Source organism: Ixodes scapularis, unplaced genomic scaffold, assembly GCF_016920785.2.
Source record: "Ixodes scapularis isolate PalLabHiFi unplaced genomic scaffold, ASM1692078v2 PGA_scaffold1__304_contigs__length_218370807, whole genome shotgun sequence".
In the NCBI taxonomy this organism is placed as follows: domain Eukaryota; kingdom Metazoa; phylum Arthropoda; class Arachnida; order Ixodida; family Ixodidae; genus Ixodes; species Ixodes scapularis.
Window position 1 is genome coordinate 161181459 of NW_024609846.1, and position 23290 is coordinate 161204748.

The 23290-nt window shown below is 47.7% G+C and overlaps 2 protein-coding genes across 2 annotated transcripts in view; one reads left to right on the forward strand and one right to left on the reverse strand.

Annotated features, from left to right (window-relative positions):
- The window catches only part of LOC8051218 (protein O-mannosyl-transferase TMTC2), a 384277-nt gene that overhangs the window by 322266 nt on the left and 38721 nt on the right, over positions 1 to 23290 (reverse strand). The window lies entirely within an intron of this gene.
- Positions 20289 to 22803, forward strand: LOC120849827 (E3 SUMO-protein ligase ZBED1). Its single transcript, XM_040222080.2, has one exon. It carries the CDS (start codon positions 20907 to 20909, stop codon positions 22692 to 22694), a length of 1788 nt encoding a protein of 595 aa, XP_040078014.2. The 5' UTR covers positions 20289 to 20906; the 3' UTR covers positions 22695 to 22803.

The window sequence follows — 23290 nt, forward strand, 5'->3', positions numbered from 1 at the left end:
TTGTACACGCGTGCGGAGTGTAGCGCGGTGTTGTCGTCCCAGATGCTTGTCTCCGGAACGTCCCTCTAGAGCTTGAACGAGAGCGTCGTTGTATCGCTGTCCATCTACAGGTAAATTCTGAAGTAGTTCCAGTCTCGCATCTCGAGGTGTTGCCACACAGGAAGCTCCTATTGAAGTGTTGTTCCATCCATTTAAGTCCGCAACCAAATGAAAGTGAGTCCGGAAAGCGCACCAAGGATTGCATTTATCGTACGTGATAGCTTTTACGATCATCCTCGGGACGGCTTCAACCTTCAGTTCCCTCTGTAGATTGGCTCCCTCAGAAGAGACCTATCTTGTACAACCATGCCATCTGTTACGAGTGTGTGTTCTTCAACATAATCGATGGGTACGGTCTCGGAACCGGAGTTTTTATCACGAGTAGCTCCGATGGCTTTACCAGACGGTGTCGGTGCAGACGTTGGGGCTCGAGATTTCGGGGACTTAATGAATCTTCCGGTCTTTGGTGCAATTGGATTGGAGCAGGCTCTTGCCGCCGTAGTTCTGCAAAGGCTTCTCTATGTTCTTCCCAATGACGAGCTTGTTCTTCACGGAGCTAGGTAAGTGAACCCTTGAAATTTTTTATCGCTTCCAAGACCAGGTTCCCATGACTGGAACTTTGAATTTTCGTGATCCCACTTCTGACACCGATTGTGGTGGCTGGAGGATATTGATGTTATTTCGTTCAAGTTCTGTCCTCAAGTCCTAATAACGTCCATTTCCTCGACACTCGCGTTTTCGTCTTTATTGCTTCTTTGGTGACCGTCTTTGCCCTTCAAAACAACGTCTTCGTCGTCTTTCACAACATTGTGTAGAACGAAGGTATTATTAGCTTTTCAGGCAAAGGAGAGTTATAAAAGATTTTGTGAAATGAACAAAGAAAAGAAAGTTCTCTACATGATGCAGGGTTAGGCAGGTTCAAACATTTCATATATGTTAAGCAGGCAATGCGATGATCGTAATTATGAAGCGAACAGACCCATTTTTAATTGCTTCATCCTCAGAGGTTGATATGTCAGTGTCGAAGTCCTAAATTGAAAAAAGTATATTCCAGTTTGGAGCGAACGAGAACTTTGTTGAAATGTAGTCTTAAATGATATGTCAACCGACAAAAACAAATTTTTTTAATGAATCTTAGCTAAGTCAGCTCCAGAATTAGTTAGATAAGTCAGTTCTAGAGTTAGTGCTGAAAATTTTGAAATAGGAAGAAATCGGGTCACTTTCTAGGACAACGAAGTGCTTCCCTGAATACGTTAAAAGTGAGTTTATTATGTGCTAACATATTAAATCAGCCTGTTATCGCGAAAACACGTGTCTAATTTTCTTGCGTTGAAGGAAATAGTCTGGAACATCTTAAATATCAGGTTTCTCAGGTTGTGTCTCTCCTCTGTAAACAGATTTTATAAGTTGTAGAACGTTCCACGGAGAGCAAACGCCTGTGCTCGCTTTGCATGCAAGTCATAAAAGCTCCTTAAAGTTGTTGGTGAACGAACCCCCTCTATTCCAGGGTTTTTCTCAAGCGACTTAAGAAGTCTGTCTTTCGAAGGACCGTCAAACTTCTTTGCCACAAAATTTAAGATTTCAAACTTCGTTTCAAGATGAGTCCCCGCTTTTTCCCGCTATGTAATCGCGTTTTGAATATATACATACATCTTTATACCGTACAGCTCACTGGCAAGAGTGTCGTTGGTTGAAATTTCTTGCAGTAGTTTTGTCGGAGAAGTTGCCAGCTTTAATGTTTTCAGAACGTATGCCCCGTGCCGTGGTTTTCTGCGTAGTACTATACTTCAGCGCTCTTAGAAACGTTGGAGGGCTGGCGAAAGAAGGTCATGCTCTCTCCTTCCCGATGCACAAGATTATCAACGGGTGAAAGGCATATTTTGTAGAGCCGTGTTAGATGAATAACGGAACATTTAATAAAAACAATACACGACATTCGGGATAATTCATTATCGTTTGGGATAGTCAATGTAAATTTGGGACAATTCGGGACTGCAAATTTGTTAAAGACCAGATTAAAATCGCAAGCTATGCTCTAATAGCTGACAGTATAACCGATACTTTTTTTCAAAGTCGCGACATGTCCCGCAAGTCCCAGCTCTACTTATGAGAAGTTTATTATTTGCGTAAAAGTTCTTCAGAAACATTTTCGAATACTTGTATACAACGATTGCCGCAAACACGTGGTCAAAAAAAAACATTTTATTCAACATTTTTTATTAGCTTTTCCTTTTACACATTCTTGTGAAAATAACACCTTGCATTATATGACTGGTGAGGGAGATACCGCCCCGACTACGGAGTCCCTTTTATTAGTCTGCACGAGGCAGTGCTCTGCAAGGGGAGGGATTTCGATTTTGAGTTTTATCAAATTGATTCGGCCCCTTCTGATGAGGCCATTCGAAACGAATGAAATCATTGCAGGAACATACCATAATTTATGTACACCTTGCAGGACGTCTACTTTACAGAATAGGGATTTACAGTAAGGCCATGGTGACCTTGTTAAGTAATAAATTTGAATTTACGACATTTTATATGCACGTGCCTGATCATTTATAAAATAAACTATTTTGCTAAAACTTCCAGGTCTAAAAAGTACACAAGACTGTCAAAAAAGAAACAGCACAGCCAACTTTTTATTAAATTTAAAGAGTTCATCACTGTTAGCACAACCACGCTATCGCGAATTTTTCGGCTCTTCTTTTCGAACTGAAAAAATTTCATATAAAAACTAGTGACATACGTGCATTGTGCACTACTTCAGCAAGCGCGAAGTACTATCACGATCAATATTGCCGCGCAGGGCCAAACAAGCAACGCTGGGTCACGGGATTCTAGAAGACTCATGTTTATTCTTACTCGGGGCGTAGCTTTTATCATTTCGTCCTAGTTTCTTGTTTCTCCCCCCGAGTGCTTCAACACTAGAAGCTTCCTCGCCAAATTTTCAAGATAGTCACGCACACTACATAAGGAGCTGCGCGGGATTTTGTCGAGTCAATCTCGGTCTCGCTTCCTGTTACGCCGCCAAATCGCCGCCCGCTTTTCTGCTGTCTCGACGCTCGTCCTTTATTTTGTTTGGCACAAGTTCGCCGATTAAACCTTTCGTTTCAGTTCATTATTTATCGCCTCTTTGTCTTACTCCGTGACAATATGAGTGTGAATACCGCACTGCGTGACCCGCGCCCCTTTCAGTGCCCCCTGTCGAATGCTCCGTAAAGCTTAGATATAAGGGGGTCTAGATAAGTGTAGACTCCTGCACTCGTTGCGACGCCCTTCAGTTCTGGGTCGTATGAATGAACCGACCATGGCCTCTGCAATTTGTCGTACGCGCGCACGCCATTTTATGCGTGCGTGATGGGGCAAACACGTGTAATATTCTTTCGAGCGGCAAAGTTGTTGATTGGTTATTGCACGATAATAACTCTTCGGAACGACGCCGAACTCGCTGTGGGAAAGTTTACGATTCATTCATATTCTGGCATGTTCCTCTTACCGTTCCAGGGGGTACAAAATCGTATACGCGTGCACTGCAGTAACATCTTGCGAGTGCGGATTTGCGGTCCCTCGCTCTCGCAAAACTCACGCGAAGTAAATATTAGGCAGTTTTAGTAGATTGTTCCGATACCTCCGATAACAATTTGATGCATGCGCAAAGGCTTCGGCAGAGTATCTGATATTGTTATTCTATAAAATCATAGAAAGAATCCCGAAGCTTCGTAATAAAAAAAGGTCATATTTTTTTGCCCACAATGTGCGAAGAAAAACAAAAGCGATAGCTGTAGCAAGGTTGCGCAATGCGGGGGCAATTGTGCCTTCACGTAACTGAGGACGGATGCGCGACGTGGTTAATTCTCATAGCCGCCGTGGCTGGTGTCGTGGACGCCACTGACGACTGCTACGTGTGCTCAGTGATCCGTGAAGGAAGTGGGTAAGCGCGATGCAAGTTTCTAAAACCATCCGACATTACGCGTAGCAACTGGATACCGCCAAAGTGGGAGTTCGCATAACGTGAGGAATGTTTGAAAAGAAGTCTTCCAAGCAGACGACACGAAAACTCTCCCTTCGTCGCGCCATTTTTGGCGGAACGGCAGGCTACCCTCTTTGCTCTATTCGCGCGGCACGGCCAACGGGAAGTCCCGACTTTCCTTTCCTCGCGCCAAAAGAGAAAAAAGTGTTTGCCATTTATCGCGCGCGTGGCGACGACAACCTACGAGGACGAAATACCTGCAAAGTGTCGCCCGTAACGCTGCATCTTGAAAAAGTTAACATGAATATATATATTTATAAGCTTTTTTTTTTGATAGCGCACATTCCTAGCGAAAAATGCTCATGCTTATTGGCAAACAATTTCGCGGTTCCGCCGACAGTTCTTCGCTAGCAGACAATCCAAAAGTGCAGAGTAGTGCAATGGTCGCTGCAGACGTTATTTCTCGTCCGCGAAGCACCTTTCTACTTCACAGAGCAATCAATAGCGGTACTGATAGTACCGTGGGCCACGCGGAGCGGTGTTCACACACTCATATTGATCGTGATTCGTGATATATATATATATATATATATATATATATATATATATATATATATATATATATATATATATATATATATATATATATATATATATATATATATATATATATATGGTGCAATCAGTTTAGGTTGAAGTGTGAACATTATATGGACAATGGGAACATGCGTTTTTGCAAGTTGTTTCGATAGGTTCGAGTCTTGACCAGCAGTTTTGACAATTGCCGATATGGCGGGTCGACGAGCGAATCAGCAGTCACGGCTGTACACAATTTGAACAGGAGGGGCCGCAGATTTTAGTGCCGTCACGTACAGAGGGAAACGAATGATGAGAACTGCTCGGCAGGGCGAAAGGGACACTCGAGGCGCCTTCTTCACACGAATGGCGAGGTCGTTTTCAACACCGGTAATCATTGCCATGCTATAAAAAAGAAGAAAAAAAATCGCGGAAAAACGAAAGAAGAGAACAAAAAAATCTATGGGTTCAACTATAGGGCCCTCAGCCGCAAACCATTCCAATCGTCGGCGGCAGATGGCACACAGGTCGGCCGTTGCCGTGCGAGTTAAACCAAGAAGAGCTCCTGCGCGGTCGCACAATGAAACCCGTAATTATTCGGCGACGCCCAGATTACAGGCAAACCGACAGCGAGCGAAACCACGGAGCCGCGTCCTACGGTCCCCTGTGCCGTCCAGCGGAAGAGGCAGTCCGGTGGTTAAGGGTCGGTCGCCATCCACGAGATTGCGGTCAAGCTGGTCACGCGCCTGGATCCCCCGCTGCCGTTTCTCCAGGAAGCCACCTGCGCATTCGCTTCAGGCCACCAGGTTCACCGAGATATTTGGAAGAGGAAGCCGCGTACGTCCAACGTCGAAGACAGCGAAGAAGCGCTGGGTGCAGCGTCCAGACCGAGACGGACATTGACATTAATTTAGCCGCAACAACATTGCATATTCGTGAGTGTCATGTTGAAGGAAAGAAATTAAGGATTCCAAAACAAGGGCCAGAACTTCCACAACGCATCCGTTTCCTCACAACGACGACCTCAGAACTTTTGGCCACGTCCGTGATTACGCCAGGCAAATCATTTACCTCGCGCGCCATCAGTGTGTACACTCAGAGTAAAATCTTTCTCGTAACTTAAAGAGCTTCATCCTGTAGCAGGTTAAATTTCCGCTAAGCACGGAGGTTCACCTCTGTGCTTGGCAGAAAGGAAGGCCCGAACCAATAACTCGCAAAGCGGGGGAGAGCGTTGCACTGCGCACAACAGCTTCCCTTCCTTCTGCTTTTGTGCCAGTCTTCCTAAAGACACTAGATCCCGGGAAGGTATACCTCAAAGATACCCTCATAGTCGCTTTTTTGGTTCATGAAATTAGTAATTTCTTTCATGCTTCTTCTGGGCAAGCCGACACAAATTTAAGGTGACAGGTTGGTTTATAAAAAAAATTCTTGCATACCGAAATTAGGTTATTCACTCACCGGCGAAACGAGCGCACATATTTCAGCCACCACCACTTGCGGTGTCTAAAAAACTTTTGTTCTCTCTCCTAACACCCAACAAATACAATACCATTGTAAGAGATCTTTAGATATAAGCATGAGTGGAAAGCTGACCGCATACACGGTTCCAAAGACACCTATGTTGGCGAGGAATGCTTTCAGTACAATGATGCTCCATTGTGATCTTGGCGCGGCTTGCTCAGAATAACCCTTTTGAAGCTTCGAAGATTTCGAAGGACGGAAATGGCGATTGTCGTGTCAACAAATGCCGATCGGCCGTTTGCCTTGCAAGGCTTTTGGTGTTTGTACGTTAGTCTATGTGTGTGCCCTGCTAACAGGCAGGCAAGGCAATGACCATACTTTTTCAGGATGCGGTAACTTAAGAGGCCTGTTCACACACAGAGCGGTGGGCTGTAAGTAGAGCGTTGAGTTCGCGATAAGCCCGTGCTGACAGAAGCGTTCATCAGATTTCTATCGCACCGTTAAAAGAGTTGCTCATAGCAAACGATAAGTAGCTGACGACACGTGAAAAGCACTACATTAGTGCTCCCACGGCCACTCGTGGTGCTCCACTGCATGTGGGAACTGGGCTTATGTCATTTCAGGGGTGGAGAACTTTCCGCACGGGCATTTCACATTTTTCATACGTATAAGGACACAACAACAGGTGACACCGAAAAAACTCGCGGACCAATTTTTGCTTGTTCTTACCAATCTCATAAAAAAGATGGTACTCCGTACTTGCAATTTTCTGACTTTCATGCTGCATATATTTTTTTTAAAGCTTTGCTGCGGCTGTGGAATCATCTTTTGAGTTCTTCCCGATAAATGTGATGGTTATGGTCAGGCAAACGCAGGTCTAGACACGCGCGCTTAATATTTAATCACGGAAGTAGCTGAGAGCGGATGAATCTGCGAGAGTCTAGACCCCGGGTTGATAATGCCACAGAAGTTTCATCTGTAAAACCTTTGTGACACCGCGAGTCTTAAGACACTTTTATTTTAGACCTACACTAAACTAGATAAGAAAACCAGTTTTAAACGGAGCAGTTGATTGCACAACTTGATAGCTCCAATCAAACCCGCTGAGGACGTTACTAAGCGACTCCCACGGCCGCCATGCTCGGATGTATATCGGATGTATAAGGGACCTGTTTTGCTTTGCCATTACGCGGCGAAACCAGGGCATTCCGGGGAAAGGCGCCACGTTTACTGTCATTCGTGCAAAAGTAACGAACTGCAGGTCCTTGCACATAAACTTGCACGTAAAAGTCACTTATTTTACAGGTAACGAACACCAATACAAACAACAAAGCACATTCCGCTGGAAACAAAATGGCGGAATTCAGTCCAAAACTCTGCTGTGCGCGACCATTCGCTTCCTAAAAGCTGCACCGTCACGCAGTCGGCGCTTCAAAGAATGTCGCTACTTGTAGGAAGCTCTTATCTTGGGACTTTCCTTGCACGGTCCCTTCAAGACCCCAGGCGTCGGGTAGACACTAAACAAACATTAGTGAAAAAAAAAAAAAAAGAACGCAACGTGCAATTGGTTGGGAATCTTTGACGTTGTAATGACGCACCAACATAACAACGAATCTCGCATCATCGGACTCGATCCAGTAAGGGGTCGACTCATCAAAACTTTCGAGAATTAGGTTGAATTCGAAGAGAAATGAGAGAACACGGAACCTCATTGCAGGAAAGGTTTTTCGATGGTTGTCGCCTTCATAACACCCGTATGCGCTTTTTTTTTTTTTTTTTCCCTGGCTTGAGGAACATTTTAGTTTGCTTAGCAGTATTAAGATGTCCATGTTGTGCAACGTCATACAGTCCAAGTCGAGAGAAACCACAGCGTAATAATGTAACCACCTCTTTTGTCAATGCCGCCTGTCGGTGTAAACAAAAAATTCACCGGAAGAAGAAATAAAAAAAGTTTTAGGTATTGCCGCACCACACTCGCTTTCGCTCACGCTTCGTATCATCGGCCAGCTGCGGTAACCGGAGCGACGAGGTGCCTTTCTTTTGTCCATCGCCGCGGCACTGTGCGGTTACTTTCTGGGCAGTTGTGCCACGCGTCTTGTCTCCCTTCCTCCCAGAGCGCTAGCGCACTCATGAAGCGCCGCCCGATAGGAAAGAAAGAAGCGAACCATTCGAGGAATGCCACTGAGCGAGGCGCACGCAGATACGGGAAAGTCGGCTAGCGAAGAAACGGGGCGCATCGAAAAAGAAGACCTTAAACAGCCACGGAGCTACGTCGGCGTGGATGCAATCACAGGCGTCAGGCAGAGACGCCGCCAAGAAGATCCCTCGAGCCACTTCGAAGCTGCGGCGAGCGATCTTTCCTTCTTTTCTATGGAAAGCCGCCGGTGTGAGCGCCTCACGCGCCGGTGGGAAGTGAGAAAAGAAAAGGGCTGACAAAAGAAGAACCGGGGAAGAGATATCCGTCGAAAACGCGATAGAAGTAAAGCAGAAGAAAATCTGCAGAACTTGGGAATTGTGTCCGAAAGAGCGCCGACGCTCCTCTGCCGCCAGCAGCGGCGGGGAAGAACGTCCCACGTATTCCACGCAGCCGGGCAAAATGCAGGGCTCCCGCCGTCTCACTCGCTCCTAATAACCGTAATAAGGCGTCGATGCCCTCTCCCTCGCCTCCCCTTTGGCCGCGAATCGAGTCGCAAGAAAGAAAAAGGAAAAAAGAGAGGATGGCGGGAGGACTGCGCAGCGCAGCAGCGGCGGCGGCCGAGCTTGGCTGGATTGCTCTTGCCATGAGCCTGGCGCGAAGCAAAGCCCCGACGGCAGAGCGCGACACCTGCAGTGCCCCCGCCGTGGCCAGGAGGTTGTCCCGAAGCCCGCTTTCGAGCGGCCCGAACATCGCACTGTCTGGATCGTTCTTGCGGCTCATGACAAACGTCCGATTCCTTGGGTGTGACTAGCTTTTGCGATGCTTCGACGCTGACGTTGCTGGTGGCTCATTTGTGCGTATTGACCTCTCGGATGGTCTACAATCTTTAACGGCGGTGGTGGTAGCAGGCAAGGCCTAGATTTTGGGCCATTCCAATGGGGTCCGTTGGTCCCCTTGATAGCTCGGTCTGGGTTCTGGCCTACAGTTTTCTGGGCTGCCGTTTCCCTTCTCGACACTCACTACTACCCTTGAGCAAATGGAAAGGTTTCTCCAAGTGTTTGTGGCATCTTTGGTCTCTTCGGGTGAAACGGATAACCCTTAGGAAGGTGACAGAGGATGGCGAGCCTCGTGTGCGCCGTTTTTATTTTTTGTGAATTTGTGGGGCAGACTGTAACGGTGCGGTGTACTATCGCGCACAATATGAGCTGAAACATTCATTCATAATTCTTTGGTATAGTTTTTGAGGAAGCCGTGGCCCGAACATGAAATAGAATGCGATGCTGAGGCACCGTGCTTCGCATAGTTTGACAAATTCAGAGATAACAGGGACCTTTAGCAAACCATTGCCTTGCTCCGGTAGTGCGGTACGCGGAGCACGGCAAAGGTTTGCCAAAAGTCCCTATTAACGCATTTGGGGATCGCAGACGGAAAACAACGACGGATCGGGTCTTTCAACTCCTATAGTCGGCGGGGGTACAGTTTCTGTTTTTGAATAGCAGTGACCGTGGAATTAAGTCGTTCTCCCTTGCCATAATGCGTGGCATTTATCAGCGGGTACTTCTCACCTGCTACACGATATAAAGTGACCGCGAGCCCATTTGATGACAACAACACGCGAAGATCCAATCGCTCCGATTGGCCGAGTGAACTACGGGGGAAATGAAACCACTTGAGAAGTGCAAATAGAAACAAATAGCTTTCAGTTATTTGAAACTTCCGCAGCTCAAGCGGAGAGAGGATGATCGACATAAATTTGCAGTGCACTGGTAACGGAGCGCCGCTCCATTCAAAATATTATTCACTTGGCCCTGATTTGTTAAAAAATGCGGTTTCGCCTAGTACGGGCATCGTCGTGTTCTGCGTTACCGAAGCGACAACATTTTTCAGGCCGTCTTCTGTCCTTCGCCATCGAGAAGGACCTCACAGCTATACGTCGAGAAACGCTGCAATCAATTTCACCCCTACTTCTCGACTACACCCTTAGTTACTCTCGTCGTACATTAATGAGATCTAACTTCAAGCTGCACTAGGTGCATCGCAAGAATGCGGCCATTGGGCATCGAATCAAATTCTGAGGACAATGCTGTTGTTGTTGCTGGCGATGTAGTTTAAAAGAATGCTTGGGAGAAGAGCGCGGAGGATCGAGCGAGCGTGATTGTCTTCCATGGATAACAAAGCAGTAGAGCCCCTAGAAGGGGCCCACATTGAGCACGTGTTCACATTGAGTGAGCCGCACACGGCACTCGTGTTCACTACGTGCCCGGCCTCTTGCACCTGACGCCAGATGCTCAGCTCCGCTAAACAATGTTACTCGTACGTCCTGATACCGAGACCACGTGATAACACAACAAACAGATCTAACATGAGACAAAATGGCGGCGAAACACAGGCTGGAGCTTAGCACTCGGAACGGGAGATAGCTCTTCCCGGGCTTCGGAGCGAATAGGGGTGTGGCTCCCAATAGAGTTTCTGTCTAAACTCCCTACAGGAGCCAGAGTTGTGGGTTCAGCCATCTCGAAATCCTAAGTTAGGTGGGAACGTCACTCCTCGCGCGTGTAGGAGCCGTGCTCCGTCGATTGCGGCCGGTCACGTGACGAAATTCGGCAAACAGCGGCGCCGCGCGCGCCGCCGCCCATAGAGCACGGGGAAGGAGTAGAAGCCGGCAAAAGGTAGAAGGAACATACACAGGGCGCGTGCGACGTCGGCAAAGCGACTTTCCCGCAGGGCGCAGGATTATTTTGATCCTCACGTGATCGATCTCGGTGAATAGCGGCGCGGTGGCACGTGGGAAACAGACGCGCGACTCTGGCTCCCGTAGGGAGCCTACCAGTACGAGAACTTTAGCTCCCAAGTTTGCGCAGGGTCTCTGGAGAGCAAAATCGAATATTTCTCGGGTGTGCTTTTCGGTTGCGCGCCATTGCACTTCTTCACGTTACTCGCAGATGCTACGCTGGCAGGATTTCATTGGCGAATAAAAAAAGTTTGGGGGAAAAAAAAAAGAACTTAGAAAGCTAAAAAAGAAACACTCTTATCGTGATTTTAATGCAATTAAATGCAAAGGTGCAAGCGAGCTGGACAAGAATGACGATACTAATCCCTGGAGAAGGGGAACAAAGTGGACAAAGGACAAACACAGATCTCCAAACAGCTAAGTGACTGGTGCCTAGGTGACTGGTGCGCGACCGAAAAAATCCGCCTGGAGTTTTTGTTTGCCCCTTGTTCCCTTTCTCCCTAATAATCCCTTTCTCCAGGGATTATTATCGTCACTCTTATCGTCTTGAAACAACAGCGCCAACTGCATTTTTTTTTGCTTATTTAAACCTTTTTAAGTTCTTTCATATGCTTCTTTGCGCGCGTGTAAAAAGTTGACGCACCCTTGTAAATGACCATGGCTCATGCGCTTTATGCGCATGAGCCATGGTCATTTACTGGCGCTTTATGCTCGATGCAAGCATTACATGGGCATGTCTCAAAAAAGGGTACGGAAACGAAATGTTTGCACTCATTTCTTTGATGACATGTGGTCTATGTTGTGCCGGCAGCACAGAAACACTAGCCTAGACTAGTGTTTCTGGGCTGCCGGCAGAAAAGCCAAGAAAGCCAAATTTTTTTAATTCTATATAATTAATTAGAACGATTTCAAAAATGCTTCTGATAATGGTCCGTGAAGCTCCGTTGGAATACTGCCACGTCATGAGTTCCTAAGAAGCAGCGCCAGTTTGCGGCCGTATGGCTCGTTCGTAATGTTACTTAGTCCTGAATGCAATTTGGCGGAGAACGCCAACGACTTTGTTAAAGCTTCCACCGTGCTTCCTCGACGTACATTCAACGCTATCAACATCGCCGATCTTTACAGACGTTACGTAAGAACTTAATCTGAGTATGCAGACACCTCTGCAAGGCCACCCATACCACTCTACGTTTCCAGTGGTCATGCGAATGCATTCCCGAAGAATTCACCAATATATCTTCCTGTATTTTCTGTTTTGCCGCAGGAACGACGTTGCGATTGCGAAATTTTGTGGCAAGAATATAACGTAGATTCACACTGAGCAGGTGTAAAATCCGGTTATTGTCAAGCTACAAGGGGCTTAAAGACCGACGTACACTTCGCGCTTTCCACTTTTGCCCACCTCCTCCTTTCCTATATCCTCTCCACTGTTTACCTGGCCCCAACTTGGCTCCCCTCAAAGTTTAGGAGAGGGGGAGCGCTTAGAGGATTATCTTCCCTGCAGAAAACCGAGGTTGGTACGTCGGCCCTTAACCGAAGTAGGGTTAACCAGGGAGTATGTTTGCCCCTTGTCTTTTTGTAAATTTGGAATTTAACATGTGTAATCTTACTTTTTTTGTATCAAGACGTTTTCTACTCCTACAATAGTGACGTTTCTAACATAATACATATTGGTTTACCGGGTTTGTTCCAGGTTTGTTCGAAATCCAGTGGGCACTCGTTATAACGGTTCACCTGTCTCGACGTCCGTTCCCGCTATCAAAGCGACAGAAAAACTCCACATGCTAGTTTGTAGTTGGAGGGTTGCTCCCAACGACGTCCGAAGCGGACCGCAGCAGCAGTCTCGGAAACCTGGACGAACTTTTCTCCTCTCCGCCCCTTCTTAACGCCGATACTCTTTTTTCCCACTCTCAATTTTTGCGGAGCGAGCGGTGCTCCGACCACTGGCTGCTACGCCATTAACAGTCATTAGGAGAGCGAGCACGACTGACAAATCCCAGCAGGGGGTCTCCGGGCTGCGTGCAGCGCGGCCACAATTAGTCTGTCTGAAAAACCGAGCCCGTCATTAATTTCGCGGACAATGAGCGGAATTACCAGGATCATGTAAGCGATGACCTCCCTTCCCCGGGGCGCCGTCTCGCGGCAACTGGCGCGGGCGCACTCGTCGCCGAGGCTTGCGCGCCTTGTGCCTCGTTTTGTTTCCCCTCTTCCGGTGACGTCACATTTACTGCTTGCACGCGCAAAACATGTGCATCGGCCTCGGAATCGTACACCAATCCAATATTTACAAGTCCTCAGCCCAGTGTGCGATCTCGTCAGTCCAACACACGCATCTTCGTCACTTCCGAAAGAGAGCGAATTACGCGCCATATGCACGAACACTAAAAATGGAACCGGCCGGGAGCTCGTTTCTTTGTTTTAAAAGTCTATACTGCGTTTCACTTGAAGTGTCAGTGCAGCAGAAAGCACAAGAGCGAGATCTGGGTTTTCAGCGTCCCTGCCGAGCACGCACGCACGTACAGTGCAAGCATCGTTCAGGGTTGCGTTCCCCCGTTTCTATACCTTCTGCGTCGTTCGCACCTAAAAGGAAACTGCAGCGGTTCTGTATTTGAGGAGAAAACACTTAAATCGTCTTCATCTGGCCTCCAGGATCACAAATATAGAAATTATTTTTTTAATTTGGTGCACAGACGCTGCAGAAAATCATTTTTAAAGTACCGCTGCGGCCCCTCCTTCCCAGAGCGCGACGTCATATATCCAGAGATTTCGGAACCTCCCCCCTGGCGCATCTTCAGTGCCTACCAAAGCTGTGCACAAGCACTCTTGCTATTTTCAAGAAGGTCCAAAAAAGACGTCACGACTTGTGTCAGCGCGAGGGAAAAAATTGGTAAACCCTTACGATACCTGTAAGGTGAAACACCGCGTCAGCTCAGGTGCGACGTCAAAGCCGGTAAGGTGTCATTTCGGGGCAGATACACTGAATGGAAGGTAAAGGTGCGAGCGCGTACCATAGAGTCAGCATAGGCGTGTCGTGTTCAACCGAGTAACACGCCGAACGAAAATTCCATAACGCTTTGGAACCAATGAGGGTGTATTACGTAGAGAGCTTTTCGTGAACCTGCTAAACAATTTTGTTGGACATAAACTAGGAATGCCTTGTCGTAATTAAAGAAAGCTTAGAAAATCGCTCGCCCAAGTTTGAAATCCAGGGAAGGAGGGAACTGCATGTGTATGCATAAACCGTTTCCTGTCATTGTTGTGGCTGCCTGAGGGTCTTATAGAATTGTATTGGACACAAACTAACACTGCCTTGAAGTCACAGAAGAACACTTCTTAAAATCGCTCAGTGAAGTTTCAAGTGTGTCGCTCAACCCAATTTCACGCCCGTGGTTTCGCCGGCATAACATCCACCTAACATTAGAGAGTTTTAGTATTGCGTATCGGACCAAATGCAAGCCCCCTTGTTAGCGTTAAAGGAGTACTCCGGCCATTTTTTGAGCTACCTTAACTAACTATATTTTCTGACTCCCCGCCTTTACCCTTTCCGGTATACTATTTAGTATGGCGAAATTCATAATAGTTATTGCAAAACCAAAAAATGAAAATGATGCAAAAACCAACATTCAAATATACCCGCACTTTTCAGTGCCGTGACGTCAGTGGAAAGCAAGCTTGCCAGTCGAGCGAGCAGTCGCAAAAATAGAACATTCCAATCATTTCTTCCGTGCCGGAGCGCGGGTCCTGGAGCGAGCTTCCAAAGCATTCATTTGACACCATGAAACTGCTTCGAATTAGTTGGGAACAAATTCTGCAGTCCGTTCGTTCCCCTGCACTTCCACTGACGACACTTTTTCGTTGTTGCCAGTAGAGACTTTCAGTTTGAAAAACACGGTGAGGACCGAAATTGTAAATTGAATGACTTCGTGAAAAAAAAAAAATATTTTGACCTAATATTTGGGATACTATTTTGGCGATGTTGTTTGGCGAGTTTAGCAAAATTTTAAGCAAATCGGGGACCATGAAGAAATCGCCGGAGTACCCGGAGTACACTGCGAATGAGCCATACGTACGCACTGCAGCGAGCTCTGCGTACGTACGCTCGCTATCGATTTTTGCGAGCGTACATAGCGGTTAACTGCGTGCCATTCTCGTTGCTCTCGTTCCGCGCGGGAGAGCGCGAGACTACTCCATTTTGAAAAATCGCGGCGGTGAAGCAAACCAGTGGAAGCGCTATGCGCGTTGTACTGGTTCGCTTCACCGTTGAAGATGACCTCAACCTTGTGGAAGAAAGAGAAAGAAGAAGGAGGAAAAAAGGGCGAGGCTCGGAGGCGGGCGAGGACACGCGGAGTTCGGAGCTGGAGACAGACGAAAGAGCCGGTGCCGAGCAAGGCCTCCAACTGAAGACCCGGACCACTAGACGGCCTTGGCCCTCCTCTTCATCGGACTCTTAAGTACAAATTAAACCTTTTCTCAACAGTAGCAGTTCCCCGTGTGACTTCTGCGGAGCGAGTGGAACTCGGCCTGATCGGGCGGTATTGACAAGCGACCCACAACCTTTTCAAAGAAATCAGCGAGACGAACCCTTTCGAGCGCCCACAAAGAAGGGTGTCGATAGCCAAGAACGTTGGCGACGCCGTCGAACCCAAAAAGGTGTTTGCCGTGCGGTCAGTACGCGAGTGGTGCGACCTTTTGCTTGCATACTTCCAAGCAAATGACGAGACCAACATAAGATAGTCGGGATCCCACAACACACCAGAGCGAACCGTAGATCGAACTGTATAAAAGACAAAACACGTTCACAACAGGCAACTGGAAAGAGATTCACGCATTTCGCAGTAAAGCGAGGAAACTCGCGGTGTTCAAAAAAAGAAAAAAGAAAAAAAAAGGGGGGGGATCGGTGGCCGAGTGGTCTAGCGCACACCAGCTCGGAGCACGTGGAGCGAAAGCTCGCGCTGCAGAACCCAGGGATCCTGGGTTCGAGCAACACCCCTGCCCGTTTCGATCTGGATGAGCATCGTACCGGCGTGCGGTCGTGTATCACTACTGCGTGATGCACGTTAAAGACCCCAGGCTAGCGGCTGTACCTGGCTAAATTTCTCATCTACAGCTGGGAGACTCGTCGCCCCTGTGAGGCAGACCAAGTTCTAGGCTGTATAAACACACACACAACCCAATTTTTTTTTTTCGCAGTGTTGGATTGGCTTGATTGAATACCCGCCTTGGATTGTCTGAAGCAGTTCGCAGGAGCACATCTAGATGGCGCTGCAAGTCTTTACGTATGCGTTTTCCTTCCGCTATACTAAAAGCGCGCGTTCAACGCGCTCCGTAATGTTACGTCGACAGCTTGCGTGCGTTGTAGGCAGTGCTGACGCCCCCCCAAGGGTGTTTACGCTATTCTAGAAGTCTCTATTACTGGTTTTATCGCCCGAGAACCTTTCCGGCATAATTAGCGAGAACGTTCTGTTCTTATTGTTTCCATATTCAGCAGACTCATGTTTAGGTTTCTACGTTCCGTCATGGTATCACGTGACGTCACAGAATCACGTGGCGTCATGACATTACGCGACTCATGGTGTCACTCGACGTCATTAAATCCCGTTGCGTCACTGTGCAACCTGACTTACTATATAGCATTGTCACATCATGGTGCCAGCCGACGCTAGGTAACGGGTGACGTGGTGCACAGTGTGACGTCAGCGGCGTGACGTTAATGTGGAATCTTTTGGGGGAGTGCCGAAAATGGCCCGCGTCGATATGGATCGCGGTCGTCGGCGCGAAACCCGCGAAGTGTCCCACTAACTGCTATCGCAGAAATATACCTGGCAAGCTCGCAATGCGCCGAGCAAGTGAGGGAAAAGAGGATACAAGAGCGCGCGGGGACGTCAGAACGCCGAGCTCCGATTGGGAGGATCAGTGGGTAGACCTAAAGCTAGAGCTGCTTTTGTCTCCGCTATAGACTTGTGGAACGCGTTCGAATGCGAGAGCCAAACGCCAGACGCCGGCGTTCCCCGTTCTAAAGCGTTCGACGAGTGCAGTCGAGACAAAGGCAGCTATAGCTTTACATCTACCCACTAAGCATTCCAACCAGAGCTCGGTGTTGCGACGTCCCCTCTCGTCTCCTCCTTTGCTTCACTTTGTTGGCGCATTGCACGCGCTGCCCACACGAGTGACACGCGCTTGGTGGCCTGAAGATATCAGAATGGCGTAACGACTGGTCGGAGGTCTTTCGTGTTTGCCCGGGTTTAGATACATGTTCGGGGAAAGCAATCGTGATATTCAGATTCACGGAATAACAATTTTCTAAAATTCACCTTTAACTGTTTTTTTTTCTTGTTTCAAGAACTTTCTTAGCTTCTTTTTAGGGTGAAACAATCTATACTCCATTTCATGCTTAATACACGAGGCTATCAAAGCTAGTAGTGAGAGCGCGTGGCTTCATTTATGGGTTCGTTCGCGCGAAAACGAGTGCAAATGGTCAACGAGATCAAGCCCTATGCTCGCGCCAGCAGCTTTGACAGCGTTGTACAGACCGTTTTCATGGCAAACGCCACCAATAATTGAGGTTGTGTGGATATTTATACAGCGTGTAGTTGGTCAGCCATTTCAAAGTTGCACCGAGTCACTCTATGTAGATGAGGAATTTAGCCAGTGCAGCACAACCACTAGCCTGAGGTCTTTAACGTGCACCACACAGTAGTGATACACGACCGCGCGCCGGTACGATACTCATCCAGATTTGAAACGGGCAGGAGTGGGGGTTGAACACAGGGTTCATCGGTTCTCACACGCCACAAGTTTACGGTGCTCCAGTCTTTTACGTCCCAAAGAACTTCGGTTCATGAAAAGAATCAACGAAGTCCACCCTAACACCGCTGCTTGAGATGTCGACGAAACGTTGAACCACCCCTTCTCCGGGTGAATGCCAAAAGTGCAAAGAAGCGCGAGATCTCCTAACATTTTCCGAATATTCTTGTAAACCAACGTGACTTCTCCAAGACGTTAAATTGTACAGTCGAAAGCCCTCGCTAAATCTCCAACTTGGTTGTCCGTGTACCATCTATGCTTTCTAGCACTGGTCACGTAACCAACCAAAGACGGTGCGACCGGAAGTCGCTTGGGACGTGAGCGACAGTTCATGTTTGTAAACGGCAAAAAGGGTCTGCAATACGTATGCAACGGATTCCACCGAGAAACGGAAGGAGAGGAAGGGAACAAAGCCCTGGGGACGTCAAAACGCCGGGCTCGGACCGGAATGAGTGGTGCGTACCGGGCTGGAGAATAAAAATCATATTGTTTTAAATTGCGATTTAAATCGTGATTTAAATTAGTCATTTAAATCACATTGGATCTACCATGATGAGTTAAGTCAAACCTTATTCTCGCAAATAATTCACGAAATGCTTTTTATTTACTGTTTGACTATCATGTTATGCTTTCTATGTGCACTTCTTTTGTATTCAAATCAAATGTCATCAGACAACAAATATTTATAGCAGCTTAAACACCTCTTCTGAGTAAATCGGAGCGCTGAGACTTTTCTTATATGTTCTACTTTGTTTTGTCAGTTATCTAATGTTCTTCTCCAAAGAGATCGGAACGCGAAAGAAGTACCCCCGCCCCCTCCCCTTTTTGAAATAAAGATAAAATTATAATTTATTTTTATTTCAATTTTATTTTAAGCGATCTCGCTACTGTTGTCTACCCTTCAACGCGGCAGCCTTGGGTGTGGTTAGGCAGTGCATTGCGATGTCGTGTCAAGTTGGGTTTTAGGGCCCCGCTAAGCGGACCAGTGAGATATGTGACTGTGCATTAATGATCTGTCAAGAGTGTCCTGCGTGAATTGGCATTAGAAAATTCCAAGAAACGTCAGACCCCCTCCTGCTCTCGGGGGTACAGAGCAGAGCGTACATAGAAAGTAAGATTGCAAAAACACTCGATCTTGCGTATTTGAGATTAGGCACACCGAATCAGCGTTCAATGAGTTCAAACAAAATTAGGAACGCTGTCCTCACGGTTTCACCAAACGTCCCAGCTCATCTAAGTGAGCGCGTGTGTTTTGGGAGAAAGCGAAGAACACTAAAGAGCAACGAAGCTCCCATGCCTGCAGAAGAACCTAGTATGGAATTTGGATGCGCGGTCGCTATTAGGACTGGGCGTTCGATCGATTAACCTACCTCTTAATCAATTAGTGCTTTAATTGCTATTAAACTTTTAACCGGTATATCGGCAAAATGTTGACGAACCAAAAGAAAGTAAAAATGCAACGCTTTCACCACACAGACGTGGACGAGACGAAGGGCAAACTTCAGGGGCTATATTCTGAACACTGGGCAAAAACGTTGGCGAGAAATTCGGCGGCTCTGATTGGCCGGCGCCAAGGTCAAGTGCTGCGTTGGCCAATCACGGCCGCCAGATTTCTCGACGACTTTTGCGCCACGTGTCCAGATTAGGGCCCTGGTGAAGTTTTAGCCTAACGAAAACTGCTTGCGCGAGATTTGTAACTCCAGACAATTGCAGAAGGTTACACGCGGCTCGGCCACTTCAATGCGGTTCGAGTGCCCGTCTAGCGCAGCAGAGGCTATTGTGAACAATCAAGGAAGCTCGCTCTTTCCGGAGAACATCAACGAACCTCTGTGCGTCATGCAGCAAAAGCAATGATCTTTGAGGGTGAGTGTCTTTGAACTGTTCTCAACGACACATAGAGGTTTATTCGAAATCAAAAGGTTTGCGCCTTTAATATCTTGAGAAAAAAATCGTTTTTTGCATTAATTATATCTATTGCATGGACGTGCACGAGACCAATTATTCGATAAAAGGGTGGTGATTAATCGGGTTAAGAGTATTAATCCACGCCCAGATAGAGTCGCAAGCGTTCCCGTGTTGAGCGAGGTCACACTGCGCAACAAGTACGCTTCACGAGCTTCACGACGCCGAAGAAGTGTGTTTCACTCCGTGTAATTGAAACGCTTTCGCAGCGCAAGTGAAGTGAAGATAGAAAAGGCTGTTTTTTTTTACTCAGGGCTGGGCAATTGATCGATTAACCTTCCGATTAATCGATTAATGCTTTAATCGCGATCAATTTTTTTAACCAGTTAATCGGTTAAAACGGGGCGAACAAAAGTAAATAAATATACGTTTTTTTTCCTTTCTCCTGGTGCCGTTCCCTCTAAAACGAACATACAAACTTGCTCCTTGTTCACCTCGTAGGTAACACCCAACAAACAAATCATTCGTCGTGAGTCACGCGGGATTGGAAGAAAAAAGCGAAAACAGAAGCAGAATGAAAGCAGGCTTTACGGAAGTCCGGTGACCTCGGTCATGAATTTGGACGTTATAGCTACGCGCTCTTTTTGAGCACACGCAGCAGCTTTTTTTTTTTTTTTTTTTTTTTGAAGGCACGCAAGCATGTTGGCTTACGGGTTTGCAGCGACAAAGCTAGAGCTCTTCCGAAGGCTGCCTTGATCCCCATTGTGGGTTATGCTCCGTCCTTGAGGCTTGCGGTCGCTACAACGTGACCTCGCTCGTCTCTCCGCTCGTTCAGCGTGGTGCAAAGCCGGCCGTGGTCGTGGCTTGCTTCAGTATTCGACCCTGTGTTTTATTTGTGTGGTTGGAATTTCTCTCTCGGCGTCGCTTTTGCCTCTTGACGCAACGACCTTGGCGGACCTGCACTGCCCGTGGCAAAGTGCTTCCAGATGTTCCCCCGTTCTCTCGTCGTCTTTGACGAGTTGGCGCCGCGCGCAGCCGGATGGGCTCGTTTCCCTTTTCCCCGTAAAAAGGGGCCTTTCCTTCGCCGGGGATTTTCTGTTTGTTGAAAGCTTCAAGGACGTCGTGGAATTAGAGCGTGCGGGTAAAGTTACATGAACGACGAAGATGTTTCATCCTGTTTTTGTCCTTCATGTACTACTCCTATAACACCTTCAGGGACGTCCTCGACGGATTGACGCTCCCCAATTATCCCCGTCTCCCTTGCCCCCGTCTTTCCTCTTCCCTTCATGTCGCGCCGCAGTCACTTGTTTGAGAAGTATCTCATCACAACACCCTGCGCAGGCATGGACGAATACAGGAGTATGAAGGGCAACCTTTCAGGGAAATTCGGGTTTAAGGTAAACTCCGCGGGCGAAGTTTTTGACTTAAAGAAAGTTCACTGCCTCATCTGCAAAAAAGCTTTCGCATATAGCGGAAGTGTAAGCTCGCTTCAATACCATCTCAGAGCTAAGCACCCAAGCATCTCGCTGCAACAAGAATCATCTGCAAAAAAGCAGACGACTATCGACGTTTTCTCTTCGAGGCCGGTTTCTCTGAAAAAAGAAGAAACTATTGCACAAGCCCTTACATCTTGGCTTGTTTCTTCTAGCCGGCCTCTCAACATTGTGGAAGATCACGGACTAGCGAAAGTTCTTCAGATTGCCTTGGATTCTCCGTCTTACCAGCCGCCGTCCCGTCGTGCAGTGAGTGCCAAGGTGGATGCCCTGTATACCTCGAGACGGGAGCGTCTTCAAGACGAACTCTCGGCAGCCAGCTTCATCAGCTTAACAGCGGACTTCTGGACCTCCATCGCCAATGACGCCTACCTCGGGATAACGGCGCATTGGATCGACGACGACTGGGTGCTTCGATCGGCAACATTGCAGGTGAGAAACGTACCTGAGCGCCATACAGCGGAACAATGTGCCAGTGAGGTATTGGAGACTGCTACAGATTGGGGAATCGTTGAAAAGGTAAAAGCTGTCTGTACCGATAACGCCCGCAACATCTGTCTTGGGGTGGAGAGAGCAAACTTTCAGAGTCTGAAGTGCGCAGCTCACACGCTTCAGCTGTGCGTCCACAAGGCGCTCAGCGTGACGGGTGTGGAGCGACTGCTAGCCGCCTGTCGTCGTACTGTGGGTCACTTTAAGCACAGTTCGAACAACCAGGCCGTCCTTTCAAAACATGCCGCTGAACTCGGAGCACCTAAGAAGAAGCTTCAGCAGGACATCGCAACACGGTGGAACAGCACGTACATAATGATAACCAGCCTGCTTGAACTGAAGGAGCCTTTGCGCCGCTCCATGGAGGACAGCAGTACCATTAAATCGTCGATTCCCCACCTCACAGACGTCGATTGGGACATGTTGGAGCAGCTTCGGGAAGTTTTGAAGCCCCTGCTCGACATTACTGAGCTCCTTGGAGGGGACAAGTACGTTACTCGGTCTGTACTTATTCCAGCCTTAAAACTGCTAAAGAATAAAATGAAGACGAATGACTGTGACCCTGCCTTCATCTGCCGCTTCAAGGCCATGCTGGTGGACTCTATCGATGAGAGGCTTCGCGCGTGGCCGCAATACAACGACTATGAACTGGCAACGTGTCTCGATCCTCGTTTCAAGAGCCTCGCATGCATCGAAAAAGATCGCCGCGAACTTGTGTGGGAAAGGCTTTCCCAGCTAACACATGCGTCTTCGGACGATTCTACTGATCTAACGCCCAAGAAAAAAAGAAAATACGTTTTCTCGGAGGAAAATGAAGAACCCACCATCTCCTGCCAAGTGTCGCTTTATCGATCGATGGCCGAGGTGACGGACGATGAACTGGACCCACTACAGTGGTGGCGAGCTCAGGGCTCCCTGTTTCCTCAAATTGTGCCAATTGTGAAAAGTGTGATGTGTGTCCCAGTCACCTCAACGCCCTGCGAGCGTCTGTTCAGCGCAGCAGGGATGATCGTCAACAAACAAAGAAACTCGCTCCTGCCGGAAAATGTCAACAAACTTCTTTGCCTCCGCAGCTGGGGTTGTGATCTGTGAGTGCGTTACATCAACGTTTATTCTCAATTAAGTTTGTATATATGCGCCGTTTATCATACAATAAAACAAATTGTAAGGACAAAATGTCTACTTTTGCTTTTTACTAAAGTCAACCGATTAATCGATTAATTAATCGATTAAAGGGTAGCGATTAATCGGGTTAAAATTTTTAATCGACGCCCAGCCCTCAAAAGAATTCCAGCTTTTTCTACTCGCAAGACGTTCGTGATAGCTAAGCCGGTGGCAGACATGCCAGTGCAGAAAAAAAAAGAAGAAAAGAACAAGATACATTAAGCGTGTACCCACCGGGCAAATAAGCTTGCTTTGACAAGTGGCGTCATCTTGTGGGGAACTCTTGCGACCCTGGAACCGATCTCGAGTTCGAATGTACGAGCCAGGCACGTAACCAGGACTTTAATCCGGGGGGGGGGGGGGGGGGGGAAGGGGGGGAGGCCTGCCCGTAACAAAATGATGTGTGAGGGGGACGGCGGAGAGGAGGCCCCAGAAAAATGGAAGATTTCAAGAAGCCCCCCCCCCCCCCCCCCCCCTTTTTGGCTACGCGCCTGGTTCAAACTCCTTTCCGAACTGTGATGCCG

Bases quoted from the DNA above. Each gene is read 5' to 3' on its own strand.
- LOC120849827 (XM_040222080.2), top strand. From the start codon at position 20,907: ATGTCGCGCCGCAGTCACTTGTTTGAGAAGTATCTCATCACAACACCC.